Source organism: Colletotrichum paranaense (assembly GCF_030867605.1).
Source record: "Colletotrichum paranaense strain IMI 384185 chromosome Unknown Scaffold_10.1, whole genome shotgun sequence".
In the NCBI taxonomy this organism is placed as follows: domain Eukaryota; kingdom Fungi; phylum Ascomycota; class Sordariomycetes; order Glomerellales; family Glomerellaceae; genus Colletotrichum; species Colletotrichum paranaense.
Genome location: NW_026848968.1, coordinates 236455 through 259314, shown reverse-complemented (window position 1 = coordinate 259314; position 22860 = coordinate 236455). Strand labels below are relative to the sequence as shown.

The window sequence follows — 22860 nt, the reverse complement described above, 5'->3', positions numbered from 1 at the left end:
GCAGCTCTCGCTTTCCGGGTCGCTCACCAATGTCGAGGCTAAAAGGACTCGGATAGACGATAGATCGACAGCCTGTCTATGGTCAACAAGGCTGCGATAGTGACTTGCTATGTAGCACTAGATTGGGCCGGGGAACAGGCGTGGGCGCGGAGGGTGGCAGACAGAGCCTCAACCAACCTCGAGAGGATGATACTGATCCGGGGCGAATTGAACATTTGTTAACAAAGGCGACGGTGCCCACCAAATGTCTGCCGTCAATCAGCTTTATCAGTACAAACTTATTTTCGCGGAATAATCTGGGGATGGGACACAAAGCAAAGCAAACCAAACGAACCGAACCAAAGAAATGGTCAAGTCGGCTTCCAGGCCAGGCTCAAGTTGTGTTCGATGGCTTCATTTCCTATCACGGTCCATAGGTATCTTTCCGAAATGAACCCAAACGTAATCCCGCTTCTATTCATGGTATCATTGACACGTTTAACCGATCATCTCTTCGTCATCGTCACCGCCGCCACCCATCTTCCGCCTCAATCTCACGGCATCCTCATCTCTCTTCCTCCGCTCGAGGCCCTCCTTGATCCAGGCATCGTATGCCGCATCGCCGCCCTCAACCTTCTGCGCGACAACACCTTTCAGGACCTCGCCAGCGAAGCCAACAAAGTTGTGTCGACGCAGAGCGTTCTCGAATCTCCAGTTGCGGCGCTTCTCGTTTTCTCGCTCCAAGGTCTCGGAATCACCAATCTCCTTGGCGGCAATCCTCGGGTCGCGTACCATGGCCAGCACGTTGAACCGAATCTCGGAGCTGGCGTACGTCAGCATGCGGTCCTGGAGGACCTGCGTCACCTTGGTTGGAAACTCTTCGGTCGTGCAGGCGCCGTGAGAGATAGGCGCAGGCTGCAGTCCATCCAGTTCGTACAGCTTGCCATTGATGGGCGTGTAGGCGATAAAGTGGAAGGCATCCTCGGCCTCGCCCGTCTTTTGCGTCTCGTCAACGAAGGGACTGCTCTTGGCGAAGCTGTTGTGTACATCGCGGATCAGCTCAGAGTTGCTGAGTGCCTCCCCGCGGAACTCGGGAGGCAGAACCATGGTGAATTCACGGAATTCGCCAAGCTTCTCGCCAATCTCCACCTCGTTGGTCTTGTTAAGAACGACGCTCAGCAGCGCTTGCGTGCCACAGGCATTCTGGATCGTCTGCTGGGCGAAGAAGAGGCTCTCGGCGGCATCGCGGTCGTAGGAGTCTGCTGGCCGCGCGGGCAGGCCTTCGGAAGGGTAGCGGAAGAGGAAGATAATGCCGTAGATTGGCTGCAGCGGCGCTAGCTCATCAGGAGAGAGCGTGAGCAGCTCTTCAAACTGAACGCCCTTGACACCGAGGTTCTCGAGCAGGTAGGTGAAAACGCCCTGGACGGTTAGTCTGGTGCTATTTCAATTCGTTAAAGTGACGTACTGCATCGGACTCGACTGCAACGGTTAGCAAGCACAATAGGCTGGAGCTTCTTTCGGGAGCCGCATACTGGTATTCCATCCACCACTCATCTTGGAGGCGGAGGAGGGGTAATTGCTGGTGGACGTGGTGGAGGTTGGTCGCTGAGCTTTTTGAGTGTTCTGCAAGACGTCGTAATTGCTGAGTGGTTCGCGTCGCAGTCAAATCGGATTTCGCAACCGGACTGGAATTGGTAAGCTGGAGATTGAAGCTTTCATGTTTGCGGACGGAGCGCTGACCGTTGACGCAAAGTCGGAGCTGTGGTGGGGCGCGGTGGAACGGGACCAGGGTCAAAGATTCGCCGGGGCACCCAACTCTCCAAGCTCAATGCCCCTCAAGGCTTACTCGCAGACCACCAATGTCACCATTACGGCAGAGGAATTAATTCAAAGCTGGTGTCTCATTGTTGCTATCTACAATCATTGACAGCTGATTCAAGTGATATAGCCAGTAGACCTGGCACAATATTCTCGCAAGAAAATCGCCTCCCCGGTAACAAAAAATGAAGAATCTAACCCTAGACCAAGTACTTTTCTTTAGTGCACGGAACGCGGCGTGACTGCCCGCTGTGGGATCGTCACCATGTGAACACCGTCCTCCTTTTGGTCCGATGAACCCATGCGCGAACCCGGAGCGTAGGAGCTATCGTGGTCGTCCTGCATGTTAAACTGGCGCTTGCTGTCGTTGTCGCCGTTGCTGAAGCAGCTGTTGCGGACAGCACGCACAAACCAAGGCTTTTTGCCAGAACCTCTCCAGGACCAGTATTCTTTCGCATCGTACTCGCGGGGCTCGATTCTACCCCCAGACAGCCAGACAGTCAAGGCGATCAGGCCGTTAAGAACAGTGTACACGAAAACGCCCCTAGGATGGTCAGCCATGGTTAGAGAGATGTCATGAGAACAACTTACGCGATAAGGCCGTAAGCGACGCTGTACGAGAAGGGAATGAAAGTCATTACGACAAAGGATGGAAGAACATCGCCAATATAGCGCCAGTTGATCTGGGTAATTTGACGAATCATCATGCAGCCGACCTGCGACAGTTAGACCGGAACACCTCTCGAGACCTTTGGGGCCTTTTGGAACTTACCAGAACGAGCGTGCAACCGGTTGCCCAAGGCGGGATAGACGCAAAGATGGGAGCAAAGAAGATGGAGACGAGGAAGCAAAGGCCGGTGGTCATGGATGTCAGTCCGGTGCGGCCACCTTCTGCAATGCCCGCACCGCTCTCGATGAAGGCCGTGACTGGAGAACAACCGAACAGTGAGCCGATGGAGATGCATGCCGCGTCGCAGCAATAGGCAATGGTAGAACGAGGGAAATCGCCGTCCTTGGGGTCGACAACGCCACAGAAACGGACCATGGAGTACAGCGTGGCTGTGGCGTCAATGATGTCGACGTAGAGGAAGGTGAAGAGAGCCAGGGCGAATTGCGATCCATTCTTTGTGACATCCCAGTCCAGGGCGTTGAGGGTGTGCTGGATTGGATGGAACGTGACGACGTTTTTGAAGAAGTTGAAGCGATTTTCGCCTTCCTCGTTGTAAGGGAAGTAGGTGATGGATGTGTTGCGTCTGAAATAGTCAGCAATATTCGCGTCATGGAGTGCGGATGACTTACGGCCAGGATAAGATGGACACCAGGGCAATACCCATGATGAGAGCATACTTGACCCGGAATGACATCAGATAGGCCGTGACAAGGCCGCCAGCGAAGATTGCCGTCCACATCTTGGGGCTCGACATGATACCTCCAGCACACATCTGGGTGTCCGGGTCGATCATCTCAACAGGGCATCCGGCGATGGCGAGCGGGGTAGACTTCCAGCCTCCAGTAATTGCACCGATTCCGGCCGAATAAGAAAGTCCAATCTCCGTCAAGAAAAAGCCGATACCGACGCCGGTTGCCGTCTTGATAGTGGCGGGGATGAGCTTAACAAGCCACTGGCGCATTCCGGTAAGAGCAAGGACGATGAAGATGAGCCCCTCCACGAAGACTGCTGTCAAGGCGACACGGTAGGGAATGTTGCCTGAGCCGTTGGGGCCGACGACCTGGAAAGCGAAGTATGCGTTGAGGCCCATGCCTGGACTGTTCTTTCTGTCAGTGAATGCCAGATTTGGATACGAGACAAACACTTACGCAAGGGCCACTGGCAGATTGGTGAAGAAACCAAAGGTGAAGCTAGCGAGGCCGGCGATGGCAGCAGTCGCAGTGATCAGGTCAAGACGAACATCTAGCAAGGTTAGCCGGGCTCATTGCGTGATCTCGGCCGACTTACTCTCTTTGCAAGCCTTGTAGCTGTCGATGTTGTCGCAGTCGGCTCTGTTTACCAAGTCGCACTCACAAGTTCCGCCTGTCTGCGAGAGAATGATTGCCTAGGCCGATCAGCACATAACCCTCACAGTCAGTCAAGGATATACACTCACATTGACAGCGATGATGTACGCCATGGTCGCAAAGGTGGTCACTCCCGCGCGAATCTCCCTAAAGAATGATGTATCGGGTATCTCCTTAGGCTGTCCGGGGTTAGAGAATTTGGCAACAGAGGCAGGGGGAGAAAACATACATGGCCGCTTCCCTCGAGTCTGAAGATTCGTCCAAAGGTGGACGTGGAGATTCGTTTGTCGCAGCGATCGACAGCTTTCCACATAGCATGGAATCTGCGGCCGATGGCGGATCGACGAACGGGCGACTCGATGGGCTCCAAACGCTCCATGTTGGAGTGAGTCGACATGTTGCTCATAGCGAGCGATGGAGGAAGGAGAGTCGGTGGACGAGCGTCCAGGCGACTCGGAGAGGTAGGTGGTAGTGAGTGGTAGGGAGGCCCGAGTGGTGAGGAGGTTGTGGTACAGGACTCAGTACAAAGGAAGAAGGTTGAGATGTCTCAGAGTCCTGTACGAGGCGAGGCGGGAGGTGGTTGGCACACAATCGGCGAGGAGGCAGGAGGAAAAAGAAGGAGGAAAGTCGCAGGAGAACCTGAAAGTGAGGTCCGGCGGGTGTTGGAACCGAGATGGGAAGGATTGAGTGGAAGAAAGGAATGTAAAGTGAGGTGACGAGAACCTGAGGCAAGTTCAATATTCGGAGCTTGGAAGAGGTGGTACCCAGGACGGCCTGGCAACGAGACCGAATCCTACGGGAAGGATCGATAAAAGAGCTGTCTTGGAAAAGGAGAAGAAAGGGAAGGCAGATGCGCCGTTGGAGAAGGAAGTGAAGGTGCGTTAATGGTCAATGGAATGCCTAGAGAAGGGAAGAACCTGGAAGTGGAAGGGGCGAAAGTGGCAGGATGAATTATATCCTTGCTCGCTCCTGCCCATGTCCACTGCACACCTGCACACCTGCAAACGACCCCATCGTAGGTACTTACATACCGATACCTTACCAGACTTGCCTACCTACCTCAAGCTTGCTCAAGCCTCGAGGTACATGCATCTCCTGCATCTCCTGGGCGACATCCAATGTCTCTTCTTCCCCCCTCTTCCGAGAAGGATACCTTTCCTCACCGAGTTGACCCTGCTTTAGTCTGCCACTTTCTGAGGTACGCCAGTGAAAGAGGGTGTACCAGTCTTTCTTTTCCTCAGCAAAACCTATACTGCGCCAATGCCGCGTGGAGGTGGGTAACGTCTTGCGGGAAGTCCACATCGCGGGTTTAGCCTCCAGGCCTGAGGAGGAGAGAAGTTCCAGGCCGCCACTATCAGCCGCAGCTCGTCTCTTCCCACGTTGACGCGAGGCGCTAGCCTCATGGGAGATCTACACTCGCCAACCGGGACGTGGAGGTGCTCGTGCTAATCTGCCATCAAAGGACATTGCGAGAGAGCTCCTCCTAAACCGGCCATTTCTCGACGCCACGAATGTTCAAAAAGCTTGAGCCCCCAAAGCTGGACAACGACGCTTTTTTTTCTTCCAACGATAAACGCCATGTCCATTGGTTCACCACAAGGCCTCGCCGAAGGGCTTCGAGCCGGCTCTCATCATCAATGCCTACGCACCAGACTTTCAAGCCACGACTGATATCGAGTCCACGCTCTCGTACGAGTTGATAGGCTTTCGGGAGAGCAACGATACCATCCATCACGTTAGCTCGAATATCCCAAGAAACGAATTCCATCTGTGCGCAACGCCTCACGAACCTACGACCCAGCTGTCAGGTTAGGCGCGTCTTAGTCTTGCTCTTCAACCGCTCGGACTGCCGAAGAACTACGCCATTGTCCGAACGAGGCATTGGAATCGCCTGCTTCCTGGCCTTATCGTCGATGTCGGACCTCGTCGCGATAGCTTCAACATCGGAGACCGCCCAATCGGCCTTGAAATCAAGCCCTCCATCGCCCAGGCCTATCCAAAAACGTTCGCCATCGTGACTCTGTCCCCTATAATCGATCAAGCCGCAGCCAATGGCCTCCTTGACTATCCCTTTCTTCATCTGGCCGCTCAGCTTTGCCGTCTTTCCAGATGATAAACCAATTACGACGGGAAATCCAGCCATGAGGCAATTTCTTGCCTGCAGGCGGCCGCTGCAGTGTATACCTTGGTAAGCGAGACATGTCTCGAAGCTCCTTGATAGGACCACCAAGGTCGGTGACCGGTGCTTTGCATCATATGCGGGAAATTCGTCCTTGTACCGAGATTGAGCTTGTGACAATGTTCTGCTCTCGCATCAGCCCCTGCTGACCATTGCCTAGCTATCACCTGTTTGCTCTTTTGCGGCTGACCTTGCGTGTGCTACAGCCGTCATCAGTCTGACTTGAAGCCCTCCTCACTGGCCAGTTCTCCGGAAGACTCAGACATACGCACGTCGTACCTTGCCTACGCATCATGCACTGCTACAAAAGGCCGCTATTTTCCTCGCTCGCTCGCTTCTTTATCGTCCAGCACTACGGAGAGTTTAACGTCGGTCCTAGACCACGCCCGATGCGTCGTGGCCAAAATGTCAAATCATGTGGGAGAGGTGCTCCGTGCTTGTTGGGATGGAGCTATCGTGATCCGATCTTCCTTCGGTATTCAGTGGTAGGCCGTTAGGAGATGTTGGAACATGTTTGTGGCCAGGCCCGTTGGTAATTTCGAGTTGGTCGCAGGTGATGGTTGGCAAACTGGGCCCTTTGGGGTAAGGTATGCCGCATCTAGAAAGGGCTCAAGAGTCAAGACACTCTTCTGGATGGCACAAACGGGAAGTGGAAAGACCACAAAGGCCCTCTGACTCTGGCTGGAATTGAGCTGGGACCTGCTTGAGACCTCGTTGGATTGGGTCTTTGTTGGAATAAGCAAAGGGAAAGAATGTTTGCTCTCCATTGTCGTTGGTTGGCAAACTCGCTTAAAGTGGCCAAGTGAGCCGCCAAAAGGATAGTGGAGGGTGGCATGGATCGCTCCGCGGCGCACCTGGGCGTATTGGGCTTGGCCGGACGATGCCATCGCTGAGTCGTGAGTGGTCCCTGGGCTACTAAGGTGCCTTAGAGTAGGCTTGCCAGCAGTTACGGCCGCCAGGACGTGCCCCGCAGACTGCAAAGTCCCCTGACACGGGCCCCCTAGCGGCGCCGCTGCAGTGGGAAGCTGGAACCTGACCACTCACGAACCACCTTGTCCCCCAAGACGGTTTAGGTCTGGCAGACCTCAGGGGTGGCCCTGCCCCGGATTGCCGTCTCCCTGCAGATCCACCCGCGCCCTGAATCCAATCTGTGATCCCGACTCTTCCACCTTGCAGACGACATCCCAGTGGCCCTCGTTCCCTGCCTTGCACTCCATCTCACTCTTACCTTAGCCTTTGGGTTGAGTCTTGCGAGTCTTCCAACGCCAACACCAAACATCGGACTACGATGCCACCGCCGTGGCTTCGCAGCTAGCCACTTATCAGCCCCTGCTCAAGTGTTGACGTTTGCCCAGACCAGTGGCCCCCTGGACCCCTTCACAAACACATCCACGACGTCTCATCGTCTGCTCTCTGCTCCCAACAAGCGGTCTGCCGGTCCGAGTCTCTGGAATCCGCTTCGAGCGGGTACTGTGTAGGCTGCAATGCCACCATATCGCCCGGATCGTCACTTTCTCGCCGGGGTCATGGACATCCCCGGACGACTTGACCGGATGCCTTCCGCAAGACGGTCTGCCGGGACCTACAGAGCCACCAGACTGCAGAGTTGACAGCTGAAGACGACACGACCGCGTCTGTCATGGACTCATGGAGAGATTCTGTACGACGGCTTCCCCGCCGGTCTTGCCGCTTCGCTGCGGATCGAGAGGAGCACCGCCTTGAGTCGAGAAGGCAGCTTGCAGCTGTCTTCAATGGTGCGAGGGCACTTTGCAAAAACGGAAGCAAACACGGCCCCGATGCTTCCCCATCGCATGTCTAGCTCACTTTCGTCCAGCACGAATGGTGTGCACCAGGCAATTTGGATTCCAAAGATGCGCTAGTTTCCACAAAGACGCAGCTCGACGCGCGAACTTGTCGATAGTCCACAGCCCCCAAAGATAGCAATGGGTTTTGCCATGTGGTCGGCAACGTAAGCTTCGCACCGTCCCTTTCGCTGAAAGCTTCCTTGGGCGCCGTCTTGGAGTGTTCGAGGCAGGGGCAGTAAGGCAGGACACAATGAGCATGTCCTGGTCTGCCTGCCCTTTTGCGTTCCATTCTGGCCAAGAACGAGGGTCGCAACGTGCCTGGAGTCAAGGGAGGCCGGGCAATGGAATTCTGCTGTTTGACAATGCGAAACCCGTTGACGGTTCGGAACGGTTCGTGAAGAAGAGCATTCATCTCAATATTTCCTCCACCAATGTGGCACGGCGCGTTGCGTCCCGTTGACGTTGGCTGCCACAAGTCGCCGCTGTTGTGCCTGGTGCAACTGGCAGTTCGGGCGTACAGTCACTTCTTGTCTGTGAGCGAGGGCAAAGTTGACGATGCCGGCTGGGACGCCCTTGTCTGGTGGTGGTGAAATAAGCAACGCGGGAGGAGGACGGATTGAGACAATGAAAAACACTTGCCGATCAATGTCCAATGATTCTAAACCAGCACGACCAGATGGATGGGGGGCCCAAGGGCCATGACCGGCAGGACGCCACAAAATCTCAGATGACTGCATGGGCTATCGGCGAGATTGAGAGGGGAGCCAAGACCAAGGGGGTTCAAGGAAAGCCGGTTGTGTTAGTCCCAATTCGATATATGGACAAGCCGGGGAGCACAAATTCATACTGGAGCTTGATCGACCGCCGACTCGGCTTGCGAACCAACCTGCTTGCCCAACAGTATCAACTGGTGTCCTGGTCCTATCCATAGCACGGTACATAATCAGACGGACACGTACGATCACACACTGTCGAACCTGGTTCCTGTTGGAAGAGAGAAAGTAATTACCTACTTGTACAAATACAAATCTCTCGGAACGGGCCACTCGCTCTCTTCTGACGCACTCTTCCCGCTCTTGTGTCATTTGTTTCTATTCTTCATCAAGTACCGAGAGGCTGGCCCGTTTGTAGGTTGCGCACTTCATACTCCCAAATCCATAGGTTGTTGTCGTCGGCCGCACCGGATCTCGACCTGGAGTTATCATCCCTCACGTTGCATTTCGCATCTGCGGCGCGTGTCGAATCTCCTGCAGCTGCCGCACAAGCACGACGACAACCGGAAGCGACGCTCGTGCACGTCAACTGTCAACTGCCATCTATCTGCAGTTTCGCATACCGCATTGCATCCGCGTCCGCGTCCGCGTCCTCGCCCTCATCCTCGTCTTCCCTCGGTCCTTCCTTCCCCCGGCTTCTATTCTATACCTGACGTCTCCTGCCTTCCCGATTGATACAGGTTTCGCGTGGTCCTCCTGATACACTAGCGCCCTTCTCAATCAGAACTGCACCTGCCTCTGCCACATCGTGACTGCCCTTTCTTCTCCTGCCATCTTTTCTCGGAATTGGCCAACCAACACATTCAACTTCCTCCGTACACCACCTGCCGACGTCGGCTTCCCATTTTCGCTTTGTCGAATCTTCCCTCCCTTCGATACGGCACTCTCGTCAATCCGATTTCTTGCATCTCCCCCCTATTCAACCTTCGCCGGCTCTCCTCCATGGTCCAGGCTGTCGGTCATCGCAGCTTTTCAACCTTTCACCCTTGCGACTTCCTACTGCCGACCGCAAGTGTATCTTAACTTCATCCTCACTCACTTCTACGACGCGAATCATCGGACGGATTACGTCCTCAGCCTCCACAGGACCCAAACGTTCAGCAACACGTCGTTTTCCGAACTTCGGGCATGCGATTGATCGGCCGGTTCAAGCTCACAATTTTGCGTCTCAATCAGCATCAAAGCCGGCTGGCCGTGTATTCACAGCATCCCTAACATCTCACCTGGCCACTCGGATCGTTATTGCAACACACGTCTCTCGTTTGGACCGACGAGAAACGACTCGCAATGTGGGAAGTCGTGTGGACGGACCCCGACAGGGAGTCTAGGAAGGAGCACCGCGAGAGGAAAGCAGTTGAGCGGGAGCACAAGGATAAGACCAGAGCGTCTAGGAGTTCCATGTCCACTCGCAGCTCTTCATCGTCCGACAACAAACCGTTCAGCTTCTTCGGATCTAGGAGTCTTAAGAGGACACTGACACCATCGAGCACCAAAACATCCACCACACACGCTCTCAAAGCCCCGAGCATCGATAGCACATTCAGAGGCTCGCTATTGTCAGCTGTCTCGGAGCCACCGCCACTACCCACGGAGCTCCCATGTAGCCCCGTCACCACGGTCGACCGCACTTACATGCCGCAAGAGCAGCATTCTGTCGAGTCACAACAGAGCTCACCAATCTCATCCAACAGAGGTAGACAAGCCCAATTCCACAAGCTTGCCACAGCTCACTGATATTCAGGATTCCTAGATTCTGTTTTCTCCAAGTGGACAGACACCTCTATGGGTGGTCCGACATCCCCATGCAATACATCGGTCGCCGAGTCGACGTCGGCAAAGAGGGAGCATTACGTCCAGACCCTCGGCCCAACCTCATTTATCACCAAAAGCACAGAGGTCACCATCCTGCCTCGTACGATAGAAAACGATATCTCAGGCATGATCTCTCATATAACCATCACAGCTGAGCCAGTCAAGGAGGAGCCCCCAACACCTCCACGTTCTCCAGCGGCGCAGTAAGTACCTCGCAATCCCCTTACAGCATCGTCACTGACAAGATATAGGCCGGCGGTAACAGCCACGATATCACCAGCCATGCTCGACTCGCCTGTCAACCTTTTTCCTGGCCATCCTAGTCCGCAGCGTTCATTACGGCGAGTTCCTTCATGGTCCATGGCCTTCAAGCCCAACAACCCAGACTCCTGGAGACCACCAGATGCCTGGGACTGTGGTCCACCTCCGGAAGTGCGAACGCCAATGATTGAGGCGGTCATTGAAGAGACACCAGAGCTCGATGCCGCATGTGCCATGTCCATGGATCTTAATGGGATGCAGCGTGAGATCAGGCGAATGGCCGCTGCAAGCCATAGCATTCGCCTCCTGCGGTTGAAAGAGGTTTGGGGCGAGACCACCGATGCTAGCCTCTACAAGGAGCTTGAGATGGAAAAGAAGAGATGGATGCTTTCTTCTTTGCACAACATGGACAAGCCAGTGGAGGTGGACCAAGCGAAGGCTCATCCCAACAAAATTACTCCTGCCAAGGCGAAGAAGGTCCTCGCGCTTTACGAGACTCAGGGTAAGTGGAGGCAAAACTCAACTTTTCGTCACTCCGACTAACTTGCACAGCAACAACCTCATACCTGGCCGCCATCCACTTCAATAAGCAAGTGTATCATCTGGCTTCATCGCCACTGTCTCACACACTCTTTCCAAATATCCACCCGGTTAATGTACCTGCCATTTCGCCATCCGCCTTCCCAGTGGCCCCGTCTCTGTTCGGTGTAGTCTACTCGTTGGCACTACCGGCGCTTCTGCCATCGCCGGAAGTTCCCAGTCTTCTCAAAAATGTTCACCGGTGCCTCGCTGCCGGTGGTGCCTTTCACCTTACATTGATCGACCCCCTTCCCGTCACGAGTACGTTGGGTCCTCTGATGCGTTCGTGGATTGAGGAAAACCTCATATTCAACCTCGAGAAGAACTTCCGCTGCATGAATCCAAGCAAACTCTTTCCTCTGTGGTTAGCAGATGCTTCCCTCCGTGCTGAAGGCAGTACCATCACCACTGTGAGGTTTTCCGCCATACCACCAACAGACAGACCAGACACGGCCACGACCGATGCCGAGGTGCTTGCAGATAAGGCTGTCAAGCAGGAGCTCCGCAGTATCGTCGGCCGCATGCTCTGGAGGGAAGTATGGGGACAGTACATTACTGCAGATCAGTGGTGGTGGGAGAACCCCAGAATTGTGGAAGAGTGTGAGCAGCTCAAAACAGCGTGGGAGTACAGCATCATCGAGGCGGTCAAAGAAGCGTGATGATAGTCGCTCTGTCTCAAACTGGTTGGTTCTCTCGCGAACCAAAAACGAACGGATGGAATCTTTTTGTCACTTTGAGGGAGCAGAGGTGTTTCCCTCGGTACGGCGTTGGAGGCCAGATTTCTTTCACAATACCCCCCCTGGATGGCCGACAGAGCCACTTGCTTTACATATCGGCTTGGGAAACGTATCCAACGGGACACGGTGTGGTTTTCTATGTATGCCGCTGTGCTCTCATTTATCAGGCTTCTTGGGGACTTCTGAGAGGCCGGGTGGGCCCGCAGCATTACGGAAGAAGGCGCTTCCACTCTACGTTGGAATCAGCTGTATTTATTACTTTGCAAGAGTACCCAATGTCGGCAGCAGAATTATACAGACCGGAATCACGTATCGTTGCGGTGAAGTCTATGTCAGTCGGTGGATGTCGCTCGTGGAACAGACTTGCCAACCTTTGAGTGTGAAACGTATCCGGCGAGGTTCCCGAAGCTTGTGCTTTACATTTGACCGTATGGCTCGAATATTTAATGATGTGTCTGAATTTGATAGGTCGAAAGAGAAGGGCAGCAGGCAGATTTGTTTGGTTTTCATTTCGGCTATGAAGGCAACCCCAGATGAGTTCGGATTTACCGGGCAGAGAGTTTCCCAGCATTCCCCCCGCACATCAAGTTCAGGAGTCGATCTCCATTTTTAGAGGGCTCCACGATGATGGGACCCTGGTGTTGAGACGAACCATCGCTTGAGGGCTTATCCTGGCCCCGTCTTCCCCGCATTATCCACTTCGTTTCTTACATCGCGGGAAACTTTTGGAGAGTTTGATTCTGGTATATAGTGGAGGCTCGAGACCACAGAGTTGGTGTCTTATGCTAGGCGTCGGAGGCCGTACTCTGCCGGCTGAATGATGTCAAGATGAGAATTTGGAGGTGCGCGTAGGTAGTGGCTCATGGGGCCGGAGGAAGGACAGTCGACACACTTGAAACACGAAAGAATTGAACGTAAGTTTGCCTAGTTCTGAAGGCACTGCGATCTGCTCATCTTCTGTTCATCCCGCCCTGCTTTCTTATCAACGGAAAAATGAGAGATATTGACTGACGCGAAGAGGTTTAATGATGAACAACATGCTTATTGCTGACCGACTTGTTTTGGATTCAACGCATTTCTTCTCGTCATTTCCTGTCCGCTCAATATCTCCACTCTCCTTCCGAAAGTGAGTGTTGATAATCTCTATACTCGTAGGTATCCTCAGAATAGTATTCATCCCGTCTCATGGTCGTAATCTTTTTTCTTTGATGCTAGCGCAAAAGGCTCTTATCAAGCTTGAGTAACACAAGAAAGGGGTCGGGGGTTCGTAGTACCTCAGGGCTGAAATCTTCTCTTCTCTTCTCGTCAAGTACCTCGTTCTCATCTTCTCTCTTCTCGAGGAGTTCCTCAATTTTCTCCTCCTGTTTGGAGGTTTGCATATCGTTGTTATCGCAGATGATTATTGTGGCGAAACCTGCTGTGTAGAGGCTGACTAGGGAGACGGCTAGGAAAGTTGCGAAGAGCGGCATCATGGAGGGAAGTTATGGAGGTATACTTTTGAAGAGGGTAGGTGTATGCGAAGTTGGGGTGGAGTGAAAGCTGGTAGGATGATGTCTGTCGTAGTTGATATTGGAAGAGGAAGTTGATGTTGTCTGATGTTTTGTATATGCGATGTGTATGTGTCGGGTTTGATGGTTTCTCTTCTTTTCACGAGTATATCAAAGATATGGAAGGAAAAGTTTGCATCTCCTCAAGGTTTCTGTCTGTAATAACCATACCCCATCGTGAACAGCGACGACTGCTCAACCTTTGCGGGCTGAAGCGGTTTGCCAACCTTGAGTTACTATTCGCGGCACATGGTGTCACTTGGGGGCAGATATTACCCATTAATACACATGCAAAGGTTTCGAAAATGGAGTTGACGACATATTTTTCCACGATGATATTCACATTGAACAAGGTTATCGAGTTCCTCGACTTATAATGCTTCTAAAAAGACTACATCGCGTGGAAGTCTGGATGGAAGATATGAAGCTAAGCAATCTACACCTCACTCCGACAGAGGGAAAATGAGAATTAGAGCGAAATGTAGTACTAGAGTCGGCCTTGGGCAAGAATATCGGTTTGCAGGATATCAGCATCTTCTCAACTCCGACCTCGCTCCGTCGCACTCGTGCCATCTCCTCGAAGGACATTAGCAAACGTATCTACCTACGAGAAGGGCGAGTGTACAGCCCGATTCTTCCGTTCTATAGCCAAACCGCACCTGGGCAATACAGTGATTACGGATAGCCACAGAGATGAAAAAATTGAGGGGGAAAAAAAGAGTCATATGATTTGTAAGGCAATTACACGCGTTGCGTCCCCAAAACTGCGGTACTTCTTGCGCTTTGACGTCCCTCTGGTAAGAAAGTCCCCAAAAAACAGGGCTTGCTAGGAGCAGCCACTGCCGTTGAAGAACGCCCTAGATCTTCATCACCGTTGAGAGAGACTGAGAAAAAGTCGACGGGCAAGGGGTGGGCTGACTTGGACTCGACCGTACCGGCATTCATTGGCATGTGGGTGTATCTGGCATTGTTGTTGTTGTTGTTGTTGTTGTTGTTGTTGTTGTTTTTTGCCTCGGGACTCGGGCAGACGGTATTCATCCCGCCACTACTTCGTTATCTCTGAAGTTGGGGGGATGTTAATCTTGTGATTGTAATTATTATTATGTAGTGATCCGCGGCCCGCGCGATGCTTTTGCTGCAGGTACGCTGCAGGGCGAATATATCCACACATATTGCATCGGGCCATCAGGGAACCGTCATTGCTTTATCTGAGTTTGTGTCTCGGGTCTGGTGGCTCGTTAACTCGTTGAATGCTTGAGTCACATCGTCATCGACGAAAAAGAAGAAACGATGGATGTCAAATGAGGTACGGCCATATGACGGCCACAGGTGATGCAAGGGCACCATCATCCTACGTGCCCACACAAGTTATCACGATGAATGAAAGCGCGTGCGGGTTCACTTTACGTCCGGATCCTCGGCCTCCACCAGCACGCGGGAAGAAAAATCAGCCACGTAAAAACGAAAATCTCCAAAGCTGCGCCCGCCCCACCGTAGCTTAGACATGCATTTCGGAAATCGTGTAATCCAGACACCCAGAAAGCAACCGTGACGGCAGATGAAACGGGATCGTCGGGAGTGGTTTACCATTCGAGAGAGCAAGTGCCGTGGTACCGTGGTATCGTCAAATGTTGCTTCGCCGGGACTCGGGGAATTTTGACTGCTACAGTGCGACTATCTACATGCCTGCATCGTCTTGCATGCGACTTCTTACACTAGAGAATGGATATCAATAGTCTCGTTTCTCGATGGGGATCAGATCTTCGACCGCGGCATTTCTTGTCGTTTGGTACACTAAATTGGTGGAAGCTGCCATTTGTCTTGATGGTTCCTCCACGGGCCAGGAACCGTCCTGAGCCCGCGGTGTCTATTATGTACGTATAGAGTAACAGTGTGATGTTGGGGGTATAGGGCGACAAGGATTGAAATCCTTGTCAAACCGTCAGAGCAGAGCAGAGAAGAGCAGGTGAAGGAGGGGTTCCAATAGCAAGAGCAGTCACTTCTAAACTATGTTGGCGGGAATATAGCGAATCGGCGAGATGAAGCAACCCGCCCGGTTCAACACTCCAAAACCAACATCACCTCTAGCTTCGAGACCATGGTGATTAATACAGCATCATTCTAGCCAACGCAGGCAAACGAACCAGGGCAGATGCAACGGAAGAGCACGGCGAGCTCGAGGTGATCCCTTGCATCGAAGCCAAGATTCGGGGAAGCAAATCCGCCCGAGAAGGCATCGCCAAGTTACCAACTTCCCCCCACGCTCTTCCATCGTTCTCTGTTATTTCCGCAGCCATTATCTGAGGACGAGGTGCGCGATTGTCAATCAGGTCGACTTTCAAAAGTACATGCAGTAATGAACACCCCTGTATGCCCCTGCATGCGCGCCGCCAAGGCTCCCCTCCAACTTGGCTTTGTGGGATTGCGTGGGATCTTTTTTCTCCAGAAACCCACTGGGCTGGGAAAGTGGGTTTGCGTGGGAATTGGGAATGGAATGGTACTCGGGCAATTTGCTCCATCTTCTCTGCAACCCCCAAGTCCAGCGCAGACCTCGTCCCAGAGGATAGGGGGGCGGTGTATCCGTAATTCTTTCTCTCTCTCTTTCTCTCGAGTAAAGATTGACTAAAATCTTCATCAGCGTCAAGCAATGCAAAACTTAAAAATTTTGGTCTGCACAAATTTTCGTCAGTCCTGACTAAAGACTTCTTTCCTAGTACACTGCGTACCTGCTCAGTGACATGGCTCCCAGCTAGGATTTAGATGAGTGTCCCCTGAGAAGAGATCAGCCAGCCATAGAAACACCGACAGCAAGTCACGACGGGAGGCTGTAACACGAAGCCCGACACTCAAGAGACGAAAGGAATGGAGGGCAGCGAAGCAAGGCAGGAAGAGAAAAAAAATGACACAGACAACCCCCGCGTCCCAGCCGTCGTCTGCATAACCAAAAGACAAACGTGAGGTGCCGGCAGTTTGGCACCCTGGAAAGGGACCACGGGTTCGTTTGCTCAGCTTTGCTCGTGCAGCTGTCTTCGCAGAACACGCACCGCCCCGAGAAACGTGCGTTTGGAACAATTTCTGAGCTCACGGACCGTTGGGAGTGTCGATCCATTACGTTCTCTGCAATTAGAAAGAGAGAAAAAAGAGTCCAAGCACTATCCGCAACATACATACTTACGTGCTCTGCTTACACGGCACGGCTCCTGCGCGCGCGTAGTGCCCTGAGACGAGACCAGACGAGACCAAGACGAGACGAAAAACCCAAGTCCAGACTTAGACTACCCGAGGAGGAGGAGCGCGCCGTTGGAAAAATGCAGGAACCCATCTTAGTCTTTGGGACCGACGGCACGTGGAAGCCGAATGCGCTTTCTCTCTTCTCAAGTTAGTCCGTCTGGTCGTAAGCGCCAGTCTCAGCGGCGTCTTTTTCATGGCGTTGTGGGCAAAATACATTTACTAGAGACAATGAGTTCGTCAAAAGACGTTACATCAAGGAGACTTCACAAGGCGAAAATGTTGGAGTTCTGCAGAGTGACAAATGAACAATAAATGACGTGTTATCTACAACCAACAGATTTTACAGACAAGATCGTTATGAATATTCAGCTGGGGCATGCCAACGCAACGAATGCCCCCCAAAAGCAACAAACTGAAACCTGCTTCCGCGGCAGGGCCTCCCAAAACAACAACATGGCTTCGGGGTATCATCCACAAGAAATTGTTTCGCTATCGTGACAAGGGCACATCTCCTTCACACACTACGACCGCGATGGCTGCTCATTCGAAGCCGGTCGACTATTCGTAAGCTCCGTTATGCTTTCACTCTCGTAGTTTTTTGTCCTGCGGTTCTGGCTCGGGATCTTGAACTGGTCGCTGTGCCTGAAACTACCCACAATTTCCGTCACATCTGGCCGTCGAGATGAATATTTGATGTCGGTCCATAGCGTCTTGCAGGCCTTCCATGAAGTCACCACATAGATGAGCGCATTCCAGAAGCCCTGAAGCGGGAGAACAAAGGCACTCATAAACTCTAGCGGCGTCGAAGACTCCTTGGTGTGTATGACCGAGTAGACGCGGTTGGCGCTCGACGGGACCCAGGTGATCAAAATGACTGTAAAGAACAGGATCGAACACTTGGTGTAAGACCAAGCCGCGTTGTTGAGCTCGTAGTTGCGTCGACGAGCAGAGTTCATCGGCCGCTGGGCGGAAGTATCCGCCGTGTTACTTTCGGTAGGCGGGATAGCCGCTTCGGCTTGTGATTCATTGCGGCTATAGCGATTGGCAGAAATGCTGACAGAGTAAGCAGCGTTAGGTAGTCGTGGGACTGGCCCGGCTTCCGAGCCACGTCTTCCCACTGTGGCAAGACCAATAGAACCCTGAGGCTGATCCATCGCTTCCGAGGTGACGTAGACTTCGGTCGTCTTCATCGAGGTTAGAACGTCGTGGAACGAGTTCATTTGGTCGTGGTCCGAGGAGCTAAAATTGTGAAGCTGCTTTCGCTTTTGGTAGATTTCTCGGCCCGCGCGGATGTAGATGAAGAAAGTGATCAAAATTGCAATCCTGGAACAATTAGCAAAGCCCAATTGAAGCGACAAATAAACCTACCAAACGGGTCCGTAGAATGTGAGAATGCGCCAGATCTCCCACTCAGGTCGAATCCAGCACCATAATGTCGCGTTGCCATAGACCCTCAATCCATCGCCGTTCCTGACAAAGACATAGACCAGGGCTGGGATAAAGGGAATTCCATAACAGCAAACGAGATACGGTATCTCCATTCTCCGTAGTCTTTCGGCGTCGAACTTGTAGTAGAATGTCAAGTAGACGTTGATAGCCATAGTAAGCGTCCAAAATGCATCAGCCGGCATGAACCTGCAGTGTGTTAGTCGCGAACCAGTAGCGGGGCCGATATACCAACATTTGGACCAGGAACGCCTGAAGCTGGCAGCCTGGCGAGTCCGGAGAACCAATGTAGGACCTTGCCATGAGCGTGCCAACGTTCGTCATCATATTTCCAAAGGAAGCGAAGAATACAAGCCGGTTGATGGGTTTGTGGAACGCTCTAGACGAGCAAAATGTGACAATGATGAATACACATCCCAGCAGCGAGAAGACCGAGCAGGTTCGCTCTATGATACTGAGAAGGTCGAGGTCTCCTTTGTCCAAGTTGGACTTCTCTTGGGGTGTGTCCATTTTGTCGATGGTAGTATACGGAACCGGCAAAGGCCCTTTTGTGTGGCCGGGTCGATTTACACGGTACGAAACAGCGTCAGACTGGTGTCTGCGTTGACGGCAACCAGTGATGTTTTGAACAAGTGGTAGTGATTGTCGACGGCTTTGGTCGTGGGCCTTGTTCGAAATGTTGTAAATCGGTTTCGTGAAATGGTGGATGGCCAACCGTTCAAGTACGCTGACCTCCCTCACTGAAAGGTCCCAGCCAACGAAAGTAGCGACAACTCCGACGAGCAACGGGTTGTAAAGGTGTTGCCCAACCCAATAGGGGCAGTCCAATATGTCAACTTCCTATCAAGATTCTATGCGAACTCCTGACCAGGATGGTCTGCAGGAGAGCACAAGCGGATGTGCTGAGCCAGAGTCCAGGAACCGAATTGTCGAGAAACGAGAACCAACATGGTCCGGAAAAGGCGTAGAAGACGGGATCAAAGATGATGGCAACGACGGTAAAATGTAAGAAAAGAGGAAAGAGCCAGTCATCAACTCATCGAGGCGCCGCAGGCCCTGGGCCTTCGCATGGCGTGTAGCAGGGGCTGTGTAGGGCCGGATTGGCCAGGATGCTGTCGAGACCATGTTCCATGTTGGGACGGGGCGTGTAAGTACGTGAGTACCCTCCTGGACACCCTCTTGTGCAGAGAACCACGGGAGAGAAGACACTACAGATACCTGGCAATTGCTGGAGATTTGGTGTGGTCGCCATGTCCGCGTGAAGAGAAGTGTGAGGGCACTAGGGAGTTAGAGGATGGATGTTGTGGAAGCTGGAACAGGCCCAGTGAAGGACTTAGCTCGCCGCATCCGGACCCACTGGAACCAGCTTGGCGCGGGGTCGGACGAACCTGGGGACGCCAGGGACCCCTGGTTGATTCCCTCCAGCAGCACCGTTACAAGGCCCCCCTGGCCCTGGGCTAAAGTTCTTCGTTAGGTGGGTGAGCTGTCGAGCTGCATATCCGTAGGTATTCTGCAGTGCCCGTATTCGTTGAACAAAATTGCCTTCAGTTTCTGAACTCCCTGAGTGATGGCCGTCGCCATCCTCCCTCACCGCGTGGCCTCCTCATGGTGATCGGATACCCCTGAGCTGGCATTATGATGGGAGCTTGTCATCCTACCCAAGCCAACCCTGTACTTACTTCAGGCGGAAATATCATGTTTTCTCGTGGAGCTTGGACGTGCAAACCTTGGTCAAGGCGGCGGGATGGTCAGCGGAAGGGTACCACGGTTCCAAACCCCAAACTGTCTGGCACTCAGGCGCCTCCTGGCCGATGCCTTTCTCGACTTCCATCCTCCTAGTGAAACCCTTGTCAAGCCACCGCAAACCAGGGATCGAGGGCTGTAATTTGGATGTGTCGTCGTTGGACCAAAGGGAGCTCGTGTTTGCTGACCCCATGAAGAAGACTAGCAGGGTAGTTGCGATAAAAAAAATCGGGATCACGACTCGAGGAAATTGGGAGTTTTCCATAGACTGTAGGGCTAGTTGGCCTTGCTTTCAATGAAATGCTTAAGCTGTAGAAGGGTCTCATTCTGCAACCCTCTGATGGTGCTGTTGGAAACGGGCCGTGGACGCTGACGTTCTGCTGCAAAGTTCCGTACAGCACCATCCAATCTAATAGGGCATTGCCACGCTGTAGAAGGCGGCAGCTAGCGAAGACTGACGTCCGCATTGCTTTCACCGTATCATCCGGTGTGCTGGTGACAAAGCCATGGTGAATCAGGTATGAACAAAGACTGATCTCTGACCTCTCAAGATAGGGAGCCTTTCCGTTTCGGGACGCAACGGTCAGTGTGCAGTCGTTGGTTCGCGAAGGGCCTTACGAAGAATTCGTCATTAAGATGGAAATAGGTACCTAGCTTGACGGCCAGCCACAATGACTCGAAATGCCGTCGATTTTGCTGGCTAGCTGCTGCTTTGTCCCAACATCTCTCAGACCGGCTGACGGCACGGTGGTAGCTTCGCCCACGTGGAGAGCGCCACGATCGACGATGTCTCCGAGCTGGTGGTGAACGGGTGCTCGTAGGATGGAATCAAAACTGAGACGAAGTCGACGGCGGCGTGATGTCGTCTGGAGTGTGGTCTCCTATGGGTTTGAGATGGGACGGGGCGATACTTTCCAGCGCCGCGCCGTCTGCGAAATTCGTGGTTCCGACTGCTCGGTGCCAAGCCACACGCCAGAGACGACTCTATGGAAGTTGGCTGTTGGAATGAATCGTTGGACTGGACGAGACCACGCGGTGATGAGAGACCTAGCCAAACCTCGGCGACGAAGCTCAGATCGATTTTGACCGACCCCAGTTTTAGACAGCCACCTTACAATTAGGCACAAGCTGTGCCGTCGTTTGAAGACCCAGACGGGATAGTACGGCCGTACCGAGGTGTCTGTTGGAGGATCTGGATGAACGCTGATTAGCTACCAGGCCTGCCAAAGCCCGGAGGATGGGAGACGTAGAAGCCTAGAAGGGTTAAAATGCATAATGAAGGCATAGTCTGGGGGAGGAGACTCATGAATCTGCAGTGCTGCGGTGCATGCTCCGAGATGAACTTGGTTGGGTGCGGTCGACCGGAGCGAAGCAGTAGGTGCCAGGAGCCTACGAATAGGAGGTCGGGACCTAAAGAGAAGGAGGCCACAGGGCGGGAGGTTTCTGGTGGTGACAACGAAGCACGAAGGGTGACATTGAAAATGGGGAATTTACCCACATTTACCCCAAAACTGCACCACTCATTCCCCAGGACCCAGGTGCCTGTTCCTGCCTATCCCAAGCGGGGGGAAGTGGGGCTCTCTTCCGAGCATCGATACGTACCGCACAGATATCCGTATCTCTTCTGGGAATCGGCAACCACCAAGCTTTTCGAGTCAAACACGCCGGCCTTCCAAGAGTCCAACCATGGCAAAGCCAACACGCGGGTCCCATCCATAGGGCCTAGCCCAAGCTGGAAAACGGGTGGACTGTTTGTCTTCATTCACCAGCTTAATTTACCGGCTTATGCCGTGCCTCCGCGACTCTGGTTGCCTACTTCGCCTTTCTTTGAGCTCTTCGTTGTCGTTGGCCAGCCTCAATCCTCGGTGCTGACCTTTTTTTTTCTTTCTTTTTTTTTTCTTTGTGCCGAGGCGGATCATAACCTCGATCATCCTGTTATCATATTCCAGCGGTGAAAAAGCTTGGTATGGAATCCGGACAAGAGGGTTGCCTCCGAGGCTGGTTGCCACTGACGGCATCGAATCATGTTACCTTTGCCTCCAACAGATCCGAGGTCTTGGTGCCGGCGGTCCATTGCCTCTGAAGGGGGTCAAATTGTGTTTCATCGATCGCAGCGCTCCCAGACTGCTACCTTGGACGGACTTGAGGGCGTTTTCCCGGCTGACCATGGCCTCGGGAGTGGCTCTTCCCCCTAAATGCCCAGAGGTTCCTCGACCAGGCCTCTCGTCTTGGCTTCTCGTGGGCAGGTGCTATACGGTCGAACTCTAACATATTGTTGGTATACGACCCTCCGCCACAAAGCGACGGATCTATGGATCTGGATGACTCAACAAAGTAAAGGTGGGCAGATTGCGGAGAAACACAAAGAGGCCCAGCGAATTGGTGACATGGAGAGAGCCCTATCCCAACTTTTTTCACTAATGCCTTTATCAAAACCCCTCACTTTTCCATATAGTCTACGGATACAGACAACTACAGCAGTTTCAGACCACACTAGTCACAAAATGTCGACAGTCAACCACACCTGCTCTCTTACCCCAGACTTGCCTGCTTCAAGGGTCTGCCCTTGATGCGCAATATGCGTGATCGAAGGAGCTGAACCTGGCCGTCCATTCGGGGTTCTCGTCTGTGCGTTCCTGTCAGAATTAACATGAGCCGCCACAACGCCGCGGAGGAGAACTTTCCCCTGTCGACTCGGCCAGGGCGGTGGTGTCGATGCCCTTTTCAGCCATAAAATTCGAGCGGATACCTTACGCACTCTGATATAGTCCTCTCTGCTGGCCAGCTGGGTGGTGACGACTTTGTCCGACCTCCTTGTGGCTGGCTCTGCCTGCTCTGGTGGTCTCGTCGACTGGCGGCCTGGGCATCATACAAAAAATATGAACGAAAGGAAGGAGGAGAATACTGGCCTTGTAATTCACGCCCCTGCCCGGA

The 22860-nt window shown here is 53.1% G+C and overlaps 8 protein-coding genes across 8 annotated transcripts; 4 read left to right on the top strand and 4 right to left on the bottom strand.

The window, feature by feature from the left end:
* Positions 1-477: 477 nt before the first annotated feature.
* CPAR01_11758 (permease) lies at positions 478-4219 on the bottom strand (the record flags this gene model as incomplete). Its single annotated transcript, XM_060496016.1, has 11 exons — positions 478-1398; positions 1445-1458; positions 1512-1602; positions 2062-2341; positions 2389-2513; positions 2570-3050; positions 3097-3564; positions 3616-3709; positions 3755-3851; positions 3903-3992; positions 4043-4219. The coding sequence occupies 11 exons, from the start codon at positions 4217-4219 to the stop codon at positions 478-480; spliced, it is 2838 nt and encodes a 945-aa protein (XP_060344801.1).
* A 540-nt stretch (positions 4220-4759) lies between these two features.
* Positions 4760-4984, top strand: CPAR01_11757 (uncharacterized protein; the record flags this gene model as incomplete). The annotated part of the gene is made up of 1 exon (XM_060496015.1): positions 4760-4984. The coding sequence occupies one exon, from the start codon at positions 4760-4762 to the stop codon at positions 4982-4984; it is 225 nt and encodes a 74-aa protein (XP_060344800.1).
* A 2823-nt stretch (positions 4985-7807) lies between these two features.
* CPAR01_11756 (uncharacterized protein) lies at positions 7808-8534 on the bottom strand (the record flags this gene model as incomplete). The annotated part of the gene is made up of 2 exons (XM_060496014.1): positions 7808-8263; positions 8316-8534. 2 exons carry the CDS (start codon positions 8532-8534, stop codon positions 7808-7810), a joined length of 675 nt encoding a protein of 224 aa, XP_060344799.1.
* Positions 8535-9857: 1323 nt separating this feature from the next.
* On the top strand, positions 9858-11881 carry CPAR01_11755 (uncharacterized protein; the record flags this gene model as incomplete). The annotated part of the gene is made up of 4 exons (XM_060496013.1): positions 9858-10263; positions 10312-10585; positions 10634-11145; positions 11196-11881. The coding sequence occupies 4 exons, from the start codon at positions 9858-9860 to the stop codon at positions 11879-11881; spliced, it is 1878 nt and encodes a 625-aa protein (XP_060344798.1).
* A 1289-nt stretch (positions 11882-13170) lies between these two features.
* Positions 13171-13428, bottom strand: CPAR01_11754 (uncharacterized protein; the record flags this gene model as incomplete). The annotated part of the gene is made up of 1 exon (XM_060496012.1): positions 13171-13428. One exon carries the CDS (start codon positions 13426-13428, stop codon positions 13171-13173), a length of 258 nt encoding a protein of 85 aa, XP_060344797.1.
* Positions 13429-17258: 3830 nt separating this feature from the next.
* On the bottom strand, positions 17259-18693 carry CPAR01_11753 (G-protein coupled receptor; the record flags this gene model as incomplete). The annotated part of the gene is made up of 3 exons (XM_060496011.1): positions 17259-18060; positions 18106-18372; positions 18419-18693. The coding sequence occupies 3 exons, from the start codon at positions 18691-18693 to the stop codon at positions 17259-17261; spliced, it is 1344 nt and encodes a 447-aa protein (XP_060344796.1).
* Positions 18694-19012: 319 nt separating this feature from the next.
* On the top strand, positions 19013-19276 carry CPAR01_11752 (uncharacterized protein; the record flags this gene model as incomplete). Its single annotated transcript, XM_060496010.1, has 2 exons — positions 19013-19188; positions 19237-19276. 2 exons carry the CDS (start codon positions 19013-19015, stop codon positions 19274-19276), a joined length of 216 nt encoding a protein of 71 aa, XP_060344795.1.
* Positions 19277-21407: 2131 nt separating this feature from the next.
* Positions 21408-22194, top strand: CPAR01_11751 (uncharacterized protein; the record flags this gene model as incomplete). The annotated part of the gene is made up of 2 exons (XM_060496009.1): positions 21408-21791; positions 21829-22194. 2 exons carry the CDS (start codon positions 21408-21410, stop codon positions 22192-22194), a joined length of 750 nt encoding a protein of 249 aa, XP_060344794.1.
* Positions 22195-22860: the final 666 nt, after the last annotated feature.